Genomic DNA, 15539 nt, shown 5'->3' on the forward strand with positions numbered 1-15539 from the left:
CATATTTCCAGTGAATGTCGGCAGAGCGCAGCATCCACAGGAGAGCAGCATTTCACCTGATCAGAGCGATGCTGAAGCTGATGATGACGACGCTGAAGCTGCAGCATTGCTCTAATCAGGTGAACTGATCAGATAGTGTAATCATAAAATCCCTTAGGGAACCAGGAAAATCAGTAAAAAAAAGACTTTTAAAAAATAAAAAAATCTAAAAGTTCAAATCACCCCCATTAATAGTAAAACAATAATATAAAAATACACATAATTGATATCTCTGTGTTCAGAAATGTTTCGCCATAGCAATAAAAAAATTCCAAATGCAAAACTTATGTTCTTTTGGTTGCCGCAACATTGCATTAAAAAGCAATAACAGGCGCTCAAAACATCGCATCTACCCAAAAATGGTGTAATTAAAAACATCAGCTTAAGACGCAAAAAATAAGCTATCACTGAGCCCCAGATCCCGAAAAATGAGAACATTACGGGTCTCGAAAAGACTTGTGCAAGTCTTTTTTTTTTTTTTAACAAACTTCTGAACTTGTTATCACCACTTAGATAAAAGTATACATGTTTGGTGTCTGCAAACTCGTACTGACCTGGAGAATCATAACGACAGGTCAGTATCACCATATAGCGAACTTGGTAAATAAGAAACCCAAAAAACAATCACTCAATTGCACTTTTTCTGCAATTCCCCCGCACTTGGATTTTTTTTCTCGTTTTTCAGTACACTATATGGTAAAACTAATGGCTTCATTCAAAAGTACAACTTGTCCTGCAAAAAATGAGCCCTGATATGGCAAGATTGAAGGAAAAATAAAAAATCTATGGCTCTTGGAAGAAGGGGAGGAAACAAACGAAAAATGGAAAATCGCCGAGGGGTGAAGGGGTTAATGTTGATGATATGAGTATGAATCTCAATGTTGTGCATGATAATAAGGTGGATGATTGCGTTGAGCCCCCTACAATGTAAAGCGTAGGAATGTTATGTAGGTAGATTGTGTTAGTGACAGGTACAGGTCATTTCGGGGTCCGCTCACTGCGGGGTGGAACTAGTGTTCAGCAGAGTCACTGCCTGGTTACAGAAGGAGCGGAGAGCAAAGGTGTAAGGAGGGAGAGTGACAGACGGCCAGGGGGTGTTGGCTGGAGAGACAGGCCTGTAAGGCAGCAGTTCTGCAGATGAGTTTCTGGAGTGAGGATGTGACCTTGTAAATTGAGTCCATCGGTGAGCCCGGAGGTATCCTCTAAGGGTCTGGAGCCTACGGCTCATCTTGGGATAGGCTTAGAAGGGTCCAGAGAGTAGACAGCCATTGGGGCAGAGAACCTTGGATGGGTCAAAGGAAGTTGAGTGGCTAGAAGCCATGTGTAGTAGAGGAGAGGACCTCGGTTAGCCGAAGTGGGAAGAGGAGGCATAGACCAGGTCCCAGATAAGCTGAGACAGTACCTCAGGAGAAAGCGGCAGCAGGACCGTAGAAGTGTGGCCATGTCTGTCCTGATGGTGGAAAATAAAATAAACTGTTCAACGTTGTTTTGCCAAGAAAAGCCCAATGTCATATGTTTCTCTGCTGCGTGTAAGATGGTAACCAACTGCGGATTGGTGGATCCTGCCACGAAGAGAACCGAAAGTGTCGCACATCTCGCCTGAAGCGGTCTACAAACACTGATTTTCATTGTTGAAGGAGTATGAAACCCTCGTGGCCTGGCGTCCACACATTCCTTCATGTGCAGGGGAATTCAACGATGTCACACTGGGGGTGGGGTCGCTGAGGATCCCCTCAAAAAGTATAGATCAGCACTATGGGAGATTGAGTCAGGCACAGAGACCACGAGGAAGGTGGTCACCTGCAGAGGAAGGTGGTCACCTGCAGAGGAAGGTGGTCACATGCAGAGTAAAGTGGTCACCTGCAGAGGAAGGTGGTCACATGCAGAGGAAGGTGGTCACATGCAGAGGAAGGTGGTCACATGCAGAGGAAAGTGGTCACCTGCAGAGGAAGGTGGTCACATGCAGAGGAAGGTGGTCACATGCAGAGTAAAGTGGTCACCTGCAGAGGAAGGTGGTCACATGCAGAGGAAGGTGGTCACATGCAGAGGAAGGTGGTCACATGCAGAGGAAAGTGGTCACCTGCAGAGGAAGGTGGTCACATGCAGAGGAAGGTGGTCACATGCAGAGGAAAGTGGTCACCTGACGAGGAAGGTGGTCACATGCAGAGGAAGGTGGTCATATGCAGAGGAAGGTAGTCACATGCAGAGGAAGGTGGTCATATGCAGAGGAAGGTGGTCACCTGCAGAGGAAGGTGGTCACCTGCGGAGGAAGGTGGTCACCTGCGGAGGAAGGTGGTCACCTGCGGAGGAAGGTGGTCACCAGCGGAGTAAGGTGGTCACCTGCAGAGTAAGGTGGTCACATGCAGCTTGTTAGTGTCACAACGGACTGTGAGATGGCCGGTGGTAGCTCCATGATTAGCACTGATCCTGAGGTATTACAGGAGGAGGGGAAAGTGCTTCCCACAGCCGGTCAGAATGATGGGAAAGTTGTGCTCACAGCTGGTCAGGATGATTGGAAAGTTGTGCTCACAGCTGGTCAGGATGATGGAAAAGCAGTACTGACAATCTGTCCGGGTAGTGGGAAAAGTAGTTCCCACAGAATGTCAGGGTGATAGGTCAACTGTACTCACAGCCTGTCTGTGTCATGGGAAAGCAGTACCCATAAGCTATTCGGGAAGTGGCAAAGTAGTACCCAAAGCAGGTCAGGGTTATGGGTAAGTTGTACACATTGCTTATCCGGATGTTGGGAAAGTTGTGTCCCCAGCCTGTCAGGATGATGTCTTCCACAAGCTGTCAGAATAAGGGGAAAGTGTTGTCTCCCACAGCCTGTCAAAACGTGGGAAAGGTGTGTGACCGTTCACACACTGTATAATGACGTCACTCACTGGTCTTCTAGGTGGCGATAAAACACTTCTCCCATTTAAAAGTTCCTTGGGTTTATTTAGTGCTTTATAAAGCGCCCTCCAGAACACAACATAGGATGAGCCGAGCCTTCAGCTTCACAGCAAGTCAACCATAGCATCGTATTTCAGTCCATTCAGCTCACTCGGGTACGCACGCACAGGTTCGGATACCTCTCCGCTCCTAGTAGTATCTCAGCCTCCCGTCTCTGACCCCAGTTAGGACATACACAGTTTACCAACTGTCTCGCTTGTGGATATGCCGGCACCGGAGGTCTGGCAGCCTCCACACATGGACTCCTTACACACACACGACGTGTCTCATAGGCTCCTTCTCACGCACAGCACTCTCCATACTGGCTGCAGTCTCTCCTCATGTCAAACACAGACTCCATTAAACATGAGAGAGACACCCATGAGCGGGGAGCATGTAGATAGCTAGACCCACCCATCTCTCCAGCTATCTGTAAACCTGGCCCTGTGAATACTTTAACAAAACACGTGGCACTACAAGTTCCAGAACAGATTTCCGAGTATACACCACTTTCGTGGTAAAAAACGCTCATTTACAATGTAGCCGGGCACCATTTTACAGGTGCTACGCACAGCTTGTCAGGGTGATGGGAAAGTGTTATCCACAGCCGGTCAGGCTCACGGACAGGTGTCGTTATTCCCTAGGGAGACAGCCTACATAGTCGCTGTCACCCGCAGTCCGAGTTCCTAGCATGTATGCAACACGCTGCCTTCTGTGCCCTCATCCTCCAGAGGGATAACATAACCAGTTTCTGACCCACAGCAGGTCCCAGAGGGTTCCTGTAAAGTTGGGACGTTAACACCGCTTCTGGCTACTTTTAGTCAGGGCTTTTGGACTGCACTACCACTAGATGCCAGTCTTGAGGCGCTGAGTGACATCACAGAGACGCCAAATTCAGTGTCCAAAGTGGAGAGGCTACTGTGGGATCTAGGAAGATTGTGCCATGAGATAGGCTTTGTGAGACGATTGGCAAATCAACCTCCCATGCCCACTCTAAAAGGGGAAGGTATCATGAGACAGCTTATGAATTTTAATTTCTCTCTACAATTGAGCATGAGTTAACAATCCGCTCAACTTAAACATACAGCTGCCCTCTCCCTTTTGTAATAAGTGAAACTTCCAAGAACCTTTATGGCCAACATCTGTGAGAACAATCTTACCCTGAAGCACATGAATGTGAAAAGGGGCAAATTTACAACCAGGTACACATCAGGACCATGTACTAGAGGAATTAAAAACCCTTTGTTCATCCTATAGAAACTATGAATTGAGATTTTATAAACAGTATCAATAAAAAAGATATGAAAATTCTAGTTTTAAAATCATAACGAAGTGGCGAATGCAAAACACCGCTTTGCTTCTTCGGGCAATGGCCGGAATCCCAGCAAATGCATATCAGCCAGATAGATTATACCATACATGTCATGATTCTTCTCTATGAACAGGTAAAATCATGATAGGAAAGATGACAGTAATATCTCCCGCCTGGGACCTCCAGGAGCGGAGATATCTTAGAAGCTGGAAATTCATAACTTTCTAAAGGTCTGAGCACATCCTACAAACAGCCCCTACATTGACGTCATCAAGGGGTTGGTAACATGAGGTAATAAAAGACAGCTACCAAATTTAAGCCTTTGTCAGACCTTGGAGGTACAGTCAGCGTGCTGTCGTACTGTCCGTTTCTCTTCTAAGGAGCCCCTCCTTCCTCTAAGCTGGCAGCCAGTACTGTGACACGAATTTAGTAAGTTTCTTTCGTTATTACTTTTTATTTTACATAGTGGTCTATATTATATTGTTTTGCCCTTTTGTAAAATCTTTGGTAATTTTTGTAATCACTGTCTATCTTTTCAGATTAAATACTTAAAATTTCAAAGGTTTGTTCCTCTTGCTCTATAAATCACAACCCCGAAGCCAGACACTACCTTTAACGGGTGTCCAATCAGCCTGTATAAACGATTGATGGTAGCAGCAATTAATATTTCTTGTGTTACAGTGGAGCTTTGCAGTGACTGTACTGAGGTGTATATATATATATTACATACGTTGGAATCCATGTATGTGTATCATACATTCACTTTACTATAAGTCTCCCAATAATCTGCCTGGTAGTGGAAACAGCCGCGGCCTCCACCGTTGATTGTTGGTCAATTGCGCAATTGTCCTGATGATAGGGGGTAGCAGAGGGCTATTTGTGACAAATTGTTGACTGCGGTGGTATGTCTGTGTTGGAAATCCATAATAAATCGCTATTATTATAAGTGATACGCGTCTACAGCCCATAATTTTGATATGAAGACATCAGCAGCAGTCTCTGTAAAATAATAAGTATAGACAAAGTAGTCTGTACAAATCATGGACGTCTCAAATGTTTTTTACAGATTGGGCAAAAAAAAAAAGCCCTATTTTTATGGACTGTCCTGGAATCTCTGGACGGTTGGCAGCCCTGTTCCACTCACTTGCATTGTTTCAGGCTTATGGTAAGACCTGGGTCACACCACCAAATTTTCTCTCATCTCAGAAAATAATCGGTCCAATTATGCTCATCGCACTCGTCAGAGTTTGATCAGACTGTGATCCGATTTTCTCAGACGTGGAGAAGATGGAAACAAATTATTTCTCCATCTTCTCCATTCTGTCAGTCGTCACCCGAGTGTAGTCCGATGTTTTCCACGGACCTATAGACTTCCATGACCAAGTGAGAGCCGAATGACGTATGCAAGCCATAAATACTGCCATGATTCTTTAAAAAACATTTTTTTCCTTGACAGACTTAAGGCCCCGTCACACACAGAGATAAATCTTTGGCTGCAGTGAATCATGGACATATTGTTCTATTTGTACACAGCCACAAACCTGGCACTGATAGTCCACAATTTCACTGCAACCACAGATCTACTGCAGATTTATCTCTGTGTGTGACAGGGCCTTTAGTCCAAGGAATACATGAGACATGTACTCAGCCTCACAGAATAATATTGGTCTGAGTGAGGTCCGATGTTTTGTCAGATCACACTCGGACTGAAAATACGTTTGTGTGACCCTACCCCCGGGGTGGGGAACCTTTTTTCTGCCGGGGGCCATTTGAAAATTTATACCAAACTTCGGGGGCCGCAAAAATGTATTAGCTTGAAAATTACCATAACATATTTGGTCAAACAATTATTTAACTCACCCCTACACCCTTACTGTGGTAGTTGGAGCAGCTACTCTTTGTGGCATCTGTGATGTTTGGTGATATTGATCATGTTGCTTCTCACAACTGCTTTTCCAGGTTTGTCTTGGTCTGGAGCACAGTTAACAGATTGGTAAATCATATACATCACATAGGAGACACTGGAGGCACATACATCACAGGAGGGGGGCTGGGGGCCTATACATCACTAGAGAGGCTAAGGGCATAGACATCACCGGAGATGCTGGGGCATATATACATCACAGGAGATGCTGGGGGCATATACATCACTGGAGGGGCTGGGGTACATATATATATAGCAGGAGGGGTTGGGGCATATACATCAATGGAGAGGATGGGGTATATATACATCACGGGAGGGGTTGGGGCATATACAGTACACATCACAGCAGGGGCTAGAGTTATACATACATCGCTGGAAGGCACAAGTACATAGCAGGAGGGGCTGGGGGCATATACATCACTGGGGAGGCTGGGGGAATATACATCACTGGGGAGGCTGGGGCATATACATCACAGGAGGGGCTGGGGCACAGACAGCACTGGCAGAAGCATAAACAGCACTAGAGAGACAAGAACAGGACTGGGGGACGTGGACAGGACTGAGGGAGCACAGATATCACCAAGGGGGCATGGACAGCACTGGCGCTGGTGGCACAGAGCACTGGGGGGTGGCATACAGCACTGGGTGGAGGGCTCACAGCACTGGGGGGCACATGCCCCTGGGGTGGGCACACAGCACTGGGTTGGTGACACACAGCACTGGTGAGCATACACAGGACTAGAGGGTACACATCACTGGATGGTGTGCTCACAGCACTGGAGAGGCAGGAGTCACACACACTGTGATTTAACGGGCCGGCAGCCGACAAGATCGTGGCTGCCACCAGAGTACTGCGGTCCCCAGCAATGTGCCCGGGGGCCACATAAAAAGTCACTGCGGGACGCATATGGCCCGAAGGCCGAGGTTCTCCACTCCTGCCCTATCCTATGAAGAACAGGGAGATAGACGGCTCTTTGCTACATCACTCACCAAAAGTGAGATTTCTGTACCTGAGCAAGATTATCACCCATTACTGAGGCGGTGTAGATGGTCGATTCGCTCCCACTCCTACTAAGCAGTGTTTTCCTTATTGTACAGTGTTGTGATATAAATGTACTTAATGAGCCGGAGCAGCACAGGAGATGGCGCCATCTAGCGGACGATAGGTTATAGTGTTTTATTGACTGTCAAGTTTATTGCTAGTGTGCGTTATAAATGTGTAATGTATGATTTAATATGTATAATATGTGTTGGCCCATCGAGCTGTGTCAGCGGGGGGCACAGTTTGGGAAGTCATCTAAGAATATATAGGAGTAAGAGGTATTAACCTACAAGAATGTTAAGTAGGATATAATATAGAGTAATTATAGATAGGAGCCAGCCACAGTAATAGTAATACAACACAGAATATTTTAGGTTAAGATTTAGTGTAACATACAGTGCCTACAAGTAGTATTCAACCCCCTGCAGATTTAGCAGGTTTACACATTTGGAATTAACTTGGCATTGTGACATTTGGACTGTAGATCAGCCTGGAAGTGTGAAATGCAGCAAAAAAGAATGTTATTTCTTTTTTTTTTTTTTTTAAATTGTGAAAAGTTTATTCAGAGGGTCATTTATGATTCAACCCCTCAAACCACAAGAATTCTGTTTGGTTCCCCTAAAGTATTAAGAAGTATTTCAGGCACAAAGAACAATGAGCTTCACATGTTTGGGTTAATTATCTCTTTTTCCAGCCTTTTCTGACTAATTAAGACCCTCCCCAAACTTGTGAACAGCACTCATACTTGGTCAACATGGGAAAGACAAAGGAGCATTCCAAGGCCATCAGAGACCAGATCGTGGAGGGTCACAAGGCTGGCAAGGGGTACAAAACCCTTTCCAAGGAGTTGGGCCTACCTGTCTCCACTGTTGGGAGCATCATCCGGAAGTGGAAGGCTTATGAAACTACTGTTAGCCTTCCACGGCCTGGACAGCCTTTGAAAGTTTCCACCCGTGCCGAGGCCAGACTTGTCCGAATAGTCAAGGCTAACCCAAGGACAACAAGGAAGGAGCTCCGGGAAGATCTCATGGCAGTGGGGACATTGGTTTCAGTCAATACCATAAGTAACGTACTCCACCGCAATGGTCTCCGTTCCAGACGAGCGTCATGTCAAGGCTCATCTACAGTTTGCTCATGATCACTTGGAGGACTCTGAGACAGACTGGTTCAAGGTTCTCTGGTCTGATGAGACCAAGATCGAGATCTTTGGTGCCAACCACACACGTGACGTTTGGAGACTGGATGGCACTGCATACGACACCAAGAATACCATCCCTACAGTCAAGCATGGTGGTGGCAGCATCATGCTGGGGGGCTGTTTCTCAGCCAAGGGGCCTGGCCATCTGGTCCGCATCCATGGGAAGATGGATAGCACGGCCTACCTGGAGATTTTGGCCAAGAACCTCCGCTCCTCCATCAAGGATCTTAAGATGGGTCGTCATTTCATCTTCCAACAAGACAACGACCCAAAGCACACAGCCAAGAAAACCAAGGCCTGGTTCAAGAGGGAAAAAATCAAGGCGTTGCAGTGGCCTAGTCAGTCTCCTGACCTTAACCCAATTGAAAACTTGTGGAAGGAGCTCAAGATTAAAGTCCACATGAGACACCCAAAGAACCTAGATAACTTGGAGAAGATCTGCATGGAGGAGTGGGCCAAGATAACTCCAGAGACCTGTGCCGGCCTGATCAGGTCTTATAAAAGACGATTATTAGCTGTAATTGCAAACAAGGGTTATTCCACAAAATATTAAACCTAGGGGTTGAATAATAATTGACCCACACTTTTATGTTGAAAATGTATTAAAATTTAACTGAGCAACATAACTTGTTGGTTTGTAAGATTTATGCATCTGTTAATAAATCCTGCTCTTGTTTGAAGTTTGCAGGCTCCAACTTATTTGCATCTTATCAAACCTGCTAAATCTGCAGGGGGTTGAAGACTACTTGTAGGCACTGTAGTGCGGGGTGGGATTCATGGGCGAGGTATCGTCTGCTGCATCCCGCCACACTACATGAAGATGGAGGTCCTGGCTGGGTGTGTGGGGTTGCACTCTGGAGGCAATATGTCTTGGCACGCCACATGTTGCCGGTGGTTTTGGCCAGCCAGGACCAGATGGTGGTCCTCATTGACCACAGGGCTTGAGGGAGACCACGAGTTCATAAAACACGTAACAACAATGTACATCAGATAGTGGACACAAATCTTCTGCACGTTTCGGTGTCACAGAGGGTCGTTAAGCACATGGTTCACTTCGGTTGTTCCTACCTCCATTAGTCCTTTCCTTCCCACTCCCAAGCCTGGACCACATTACAGTACTTGGAAGTCATTCTCCTCCTCAAGCAGTTCCACATCTTTTTCCTTTCAGAAGGATGTGGCCAATATGGCTTGACTGAGCTATAAGCTTCTGAAGACACCTCAGGTACACCCGCTCAAGACACACACTTCGTTCCTTGTCCTGTTCTGTCTTATACCAGGACCCGTCTCTCTTGGTCACTAGTTACTTCTGTCGTTACGCTGACTCAGCTCCTCTACATCGCTCCGTGTCATGGTCACCTTCTTCTCAGTTGTCTCCTCTTTTCCTCGGTCACACTATCCTATGTAATAGTCGCACTCTCTTCAGGACACCCACATCATGCGGCTCTGTTGCTCCTGAGACCTGAGGTCTGTTCCTGTCACAGGCCGGGCCCTAACTGACATTACCACAGAAACCGTTTCTCTCCCTCAGTACTAGCTCCTCCCCTATAGGCTAATACCAGAATTCAGACTGCCACCTGTCTGTTGCCGGGCAGATTTTACCTTTCACCTGCAGACCTATTTTTTAACCTTATATCACTAGCAGCACTGCTACATCTATACATTACACTACATCTTATGCATTCCTATACTTTACATTACTTTCATACATAACTTTACTTTATATCTTATCACATATATATATTTAAGAACACATTTGATGTCTTCAGGAGTAGGAACTCAACCACCAACTTACATTTACATCCCAAAACTGAGTGTCAATGAGATGGTGACTTATTCTCTCATCCCAGCTACGTCTCTACACGTCCAGCCCTGCTACATCTGTACTCACCCAGTCCTGCTACATCTCACCACATCCAGCCTTGCTACATCTCATCGCGCCCAGCCACTCTATGTCCGTACTGTCCCAGCCCCACTACTTCCGTATGCGCCCAGCTCCACTATGTCTCTATGTGCACAGCCATGCTACATCTCTACGTGCACAGCCCTGCTATGTTCGTACGCGCCCAGCCCCGCTACGTCTCTACGCACCCAGCCCCGCTACGTCTCTACTCGCCAAGCCCCGCTACGTCTCTACTCGCCCAGCCCCGCTACGTCTCTACGCACCCAGCCCCGCTACGTCTCTACGCGCCCAGCCCCGCTATGTCTCTACGTGCCCAGACCCACTACGTCTCTACGCGCCCAGCCCCGCTATGTATCTATGTGCCCAGCCCCGCTACGTCTCTACTCGCCCAGCCCCGCTACATATCTATGTGCCAGCTCCGCTACGCCTCTACGCGCCCAGCCCCGCTACGTCTCTACGCGCCCAGTCCCGCTACGGCTCTACGCGCCCAGCCCCGCTACGTCTCTACGCGCCCAGCCCCGCTACGTCTCTACGCGCCCAGCCCAGCTACGTCTCTACGCGCCCAGTCCCGCTACGTCTCTACGCGCCCAGTCCCGCTATGTCTCTACGCACCCAGCCTCGCTATGTCTCTACGCGCCCAGCCCGGCTACGTCTCTACGCGCCCAGCCCCGCTACGTCTCTACGCGCCCAGCCCCGCTACGTCTATTCGCCCAGCCCCGCTACGTCTCCACTCGCCCAGCCTTGCTACGTATCTATGTGCCCAGCCCCGCTACGTCTCTACTCACCCAGCCCCGCTACGTATCTATGTGCCCATCCCCGCTACGTCTCTACTCACCCAGCCCCGCTACGTATCTATGTGCCCATCCCCGCTACGTCTCTACGCGCCCAGCCCCGCTACGTCTCTACTCGCCTAGCCCCGCTACATATCTATGTGCCCAGCCCCGCTACGTCTCTACTCGCCCAGCCCCGCTACGTATCTATGTGCCCAGCCCCGCTACGTCTCTACTCGCCCAGCCCCGCTACACATCTATGTGCCCAGCCCCGCTACGTCTCTACTCGCCCAGCCACGCTACATATCTATGTGCCATGCCCCGCTATGTATCTATGTGCCCTGCCCCGCTACATCTCTACGCGCTCAGCCCCGCTACGTATCTATGTGCCCAGCCCCACTACGTCTCTACTCACCCAGCACCGCTACATCTCTACATGCACAATCCTGCTATGTCTCTGCATGCACAGCCCTGCTATGTCCGTACTCGGCCAGCCCCACTACGTCTTTACACATCAGGAGCAACAAGAAACTCAGCCCTGCTATGAGTGTACACAGTGAGCCCTACTACAACTCGACATGCTCAGCTCTACTTCATCTGGACCTGCTCAGCTCTTCTACATCTGGACACGCTCAGCACTACTACAACTGTATCTGTATATACTCAGCTCTGCTAAGTCTGTGCATACTGAGCCCTGCTACATCTGTACACACCAAGTACTGCTATATGTGTACTCACTCGACTCTATGACATATCTGTACAAACTCAGCACTGCAATAACTCTGTACATGCAGTATAGAGGCTGCATTCTTCCACTGCATGGCTCCTATTCCCGGGCCCACCATTGCTCTTACCTTTATTGGCCAGGTGTGCTGGGAAGTTGGTGCGGTGTCGGATATACGCGCTCTCACCATCAGCAGAACAGAAGCCATCTTTCACTTTTTTGACCAGAAAGGACCTTGGCATTGTTCCTCCTGACCTCCAGAGGTCAGCGCAGGGTTCAGGAGGAGGAGATGGTTATGGATGTGAAGAGAACCAGAGTGAAGAGGGATGAAGGAGGGACATCAACCTGCAGTTGTCCACTACCCTTCTCCAAAATGGGGCACAATGTTTTTCTGTAGGTCAGAGTCCCTGAGAGGGAAAGTGGGTGAAGTCCCGACCCTCAACAGAAGCGAATCCTCTGCTGGGCACCATGAGGCCTGAGGAGTTCTGCACTGGACAGAGACAGCCTCAAAGGACAGGGCAGGCTCCAGATTTCTGCACTGGACAGAGACAGCCTCAATGGTCAGGGGGCAGGCTCCAAACTTCAGCACTGGACAGAGGGAAACTCAATGGACAGGGCAGGCTCCAGACTCCAGCGTTGGACAGAGACAGCCTCAATGGTCAGGGGGTAGGCTCCAGACTTTACCACTGGACAGAGGGAGCTTCAATGGACAGGACAGGCTCTACACTTCTGCACTGGACATAGACAGTCTCAATGGACAGGGCATAGTCCAGACGTCTGCGCTGGACAGAGGAAGCCTCAATGGTCAGGGCAGGCTCCAGACTTCTGCACTGGATAGAGACAGCCTCAATGGACAGGGCAGAGTCCAGACTTCAGCACTGGACAGGGCAGAGTCCAGACTTCAGCACTGGACAGAGGCAGCCTCAATGGACAGGGCAGGCTCTAGACTTCAGCACTGGACAGCTCCCAAAACCAGAGGGTGCTGCATCTCTCCAGCTGTGAGCAATTCTGCTGTCAAATGGGGGTCTCACACAGCCAACCCTGTGATGTTGGGTTCTCATACATCCAGGTTTGCCACGTGGGGGTGTCATTTACCCTGGTTGGTTTTTTGGAGGTCTCCTTCACTCCGGTCTTTGTAGTACGTCTCGCTTCCCTTGCTCAGTATTGTGGAGGTTCTCTTCTCTGTATTATGGAGGTCTGACCTCCTCTGTTGTGCATGGTGGAGGTCTCATTTACCCCGGTCTTTATGCTGCAGGTCTTTTTTCCCTTCTTCTGACTGCAGGCTGTCATAGGCCTTAGATTTTATCGGAGCAATGTCTCATTGCTCTGTCCTTGTCCAAGCTATCTGTCTGTGCTGGTTGTCTCTTTCCTCCTGCTCTGTATCACTGGCAGCTTATGAATATTTCTGCATCCTTCGCCCTCTGTCTCTCTTTTCTGGTTGTCTCTTTCCTCCTGCTCTGTATCATTGGCAGGCTATGACTATTTCTGCATCTTTCGCCCTCTGTTTCTGCTCCTCCTTCTTCCAGCAGTCTACCGGCCCCTCTCGTCCCTCCTTTGCAGACGTCTTGCTAGTCCAGGGCTGGAGAAGTGTGATCAGCTGCTGCAGACTGTCGGGTGTAATATCCCGGAATTCCCATGGGAGCCACCCCCCTTCCCAATCTGTACGACTGCTGCTCAGCTCTGCTGCCTAATCTCTGCAGTCAGAAGAGGAAGAGGGCTCTGCCTGCAGTGGAAGAGCCCCCACATCTGTACTAGCTTCTGCTCCATTGTCTCCTTCCTCCGATTACCACTCATGGAACACCGGATGGACCAGTGAGGTAAGAGGCGGACAGTCCATGGAGGTAAGAGGAGGACAGACCATGGAGGCAAGAGGACAGACCATGGAGGCAAGAGGAGGACAGACCATGGAGGCAAGAGGAGGACAGACCATGGAGGTAAAAGGAGGACAGATCATGGAGGTAAGAGGTGGCCAGACCGGGGAGGTAAGAGGCGGCCAATCTACGGAGGTAAGAGGAGGGTAGACTTGGGAGGTAAGAGGAGGGCAGACCAGGGAGGAAAGAGGAGAGCAGATTAGGGAAGTAAGAGGCAGACAAACCAGGGAAGTAAGAAGACAGACCAAAGAGGTAAGAGGTGGACGAACCAAGAAGGTAAAAGGAGGATGGATAAGAGAGGTAAGAAGAAGGTATACCAGGGAGGCGAAAGGTAACAGGCGGACAGACCAGATAGGTAAGAGGCGGACAGACTAGAGAGGTAAGAGACGAATGGACCAGATAGGTAAAAGAAGTACGGATCAGAGAGGTAAAAGGAGGATAGACCAAGGAGGTAAGAGGTGGAGGAGTCTAGTAAGAGGCGGCCAGACCAGGGAGGTAAGAGGCGGCCAGACCAGGGAGGTAAGAGGCGGCCAGACCAGGGAGGAAAAAGTGCACCTATAAAACTGATTAGTGCTACCAGTAGTAAGATGTGCCCCCATAGTGCTGATCAGTGCCCCCAGCAGTAAGATGAGGCAAATAAACCAGGGAGGTAAGAGGAGAACAGACCAGACAGGTAAGAGGCGGATAGACCAGGGAGGTAAGAGGTGGCCAGACCACGTAGGTAAGAAGTGGCCAGACCACATAGGTAAGAGTGCACCTATAGTACTGATTCAGTGCCCCCATCAGTAAGCTATGAGGCGAACAAGCCAGGGAAGTAAGAGGAGGAATGACCAGGGAGGTAAGAGGTGAACAGGCCAGGAAGGTAAGAGGTAAACAGACCAGGGAGGTAAGAGGTGAACAGACCAGAAACAGAAGGCGGACAGACCAGGGACGTAAGAGGAGAGCAGACCAGGGAGGTAAGAGGCGGATACACAAGGGATGTAAGAGGCGGCCAAACCAGGGAGGTAAGGGGCAGGCAGACCAGGGAGGTAAGGGGCAGGCAGACCAGGGAGGTAAGAGGCAGGTAGATCAGGGAGGTAAAAGGCAGGGAGGTAAGAGGCAGGCAGACCAGGGAGGTAAGAGGCAGGCAGACCAGGGAGGTAAGAGGCAGGCAGACCAGGGAGGTAAGAGGCAGGCAGACCAGGAAGGTAAGGGGCAGGCAGACCAGGGAGGTAAGAGACAGGCAGACCAGGGAGGTAAGAGGTGAACAGACCACAGAGGTAAGAAGTGGACAGACCAGAGACATAGAAGGCGGACAGACCAGGGACGTAAGAGGAGAGCAGACCAGGGAGGTAAGAGGCGGATACACAAGGGATGTAAAAGGCGGCCAAACCAGGGAGGTAAGGGGCGGGCAGACCAGGGAGGTAAGGGGCAGGCAGACCAGGGAGGTAAGGGGCAGGCAGACCAGGGAGGTAAGAGGCAGGCAGATCAGGGAGGTAAAAGGCAGGGAGGTAAGAGGCAGGCAGACCAGGGAGGTAAGAGGCAGGCAGACCAGGGAGGTAAGAGGCAGGCAGACCAGGGAGGTAAGAGGCAGGCAGACCAGGAAGGTAAGAAGTGGGCAGACCAGAGAGGTAAGAGGTGGGCAGACCACAGAGGTAAGAAGTGAACAGACCAGAGACATAGAAGGCGGACAGACCAGGGACGTAAGAGGAGAGCAGACCAGGGAGGTAAGAGGCGGATACACAAGGGATGTAAAAGGTGGCCAAACCAGGGAGGTAAGGAGCGGGCAGACCAGGGTGGTAAGAGGCAGGCAGGCCAGGGAGGTAAGAGGCAGGCAGGCCAGGGA

General features: G+C 49.4%; 1 protein-coding gene across 1 annotated transcript in view; it reads right to left on the minus strand.

Annotated features, from left to right (window-relative positions):
- Nucleotides 1-13493, minus strand: part of SCRT1 (scratch family transcriptional repressor 1) — a 77063-nt gene extending 63570 nt beyond the window's left edge. The window contains exon 1 of the mRNA XM_075352792.1: nt 11974-13493. Within this exon, the coding sequence (XP_075208907.1) occupies nt 11974-12085 (112 nt within the window). The 5' untranslated portion in view covers nt 12086-13493. The remainder of the gene's footprint in view (nt 1-11973) is intronic.
- Between the last annotated feature and the right edge of the window lie 2046 nt (nt 13494-15539).

Source organism: Anomaloglossus baeobatrachus, chromosome 6 (genome assembly GCF_048569485.1).
Source record: "Anomaloglossus baeobatrachus isolate aAnoBae1 chromosome 6, aAnoBae1.hap1, whole genome shotgun sequence".
NCBI classification, from domain to species: Eukaryota; Metazoa; Chordata; class Amphibia; order Anura; family Aromobatidae; genus Anomaloglossus; species Anomaloglossus baeobatrachus.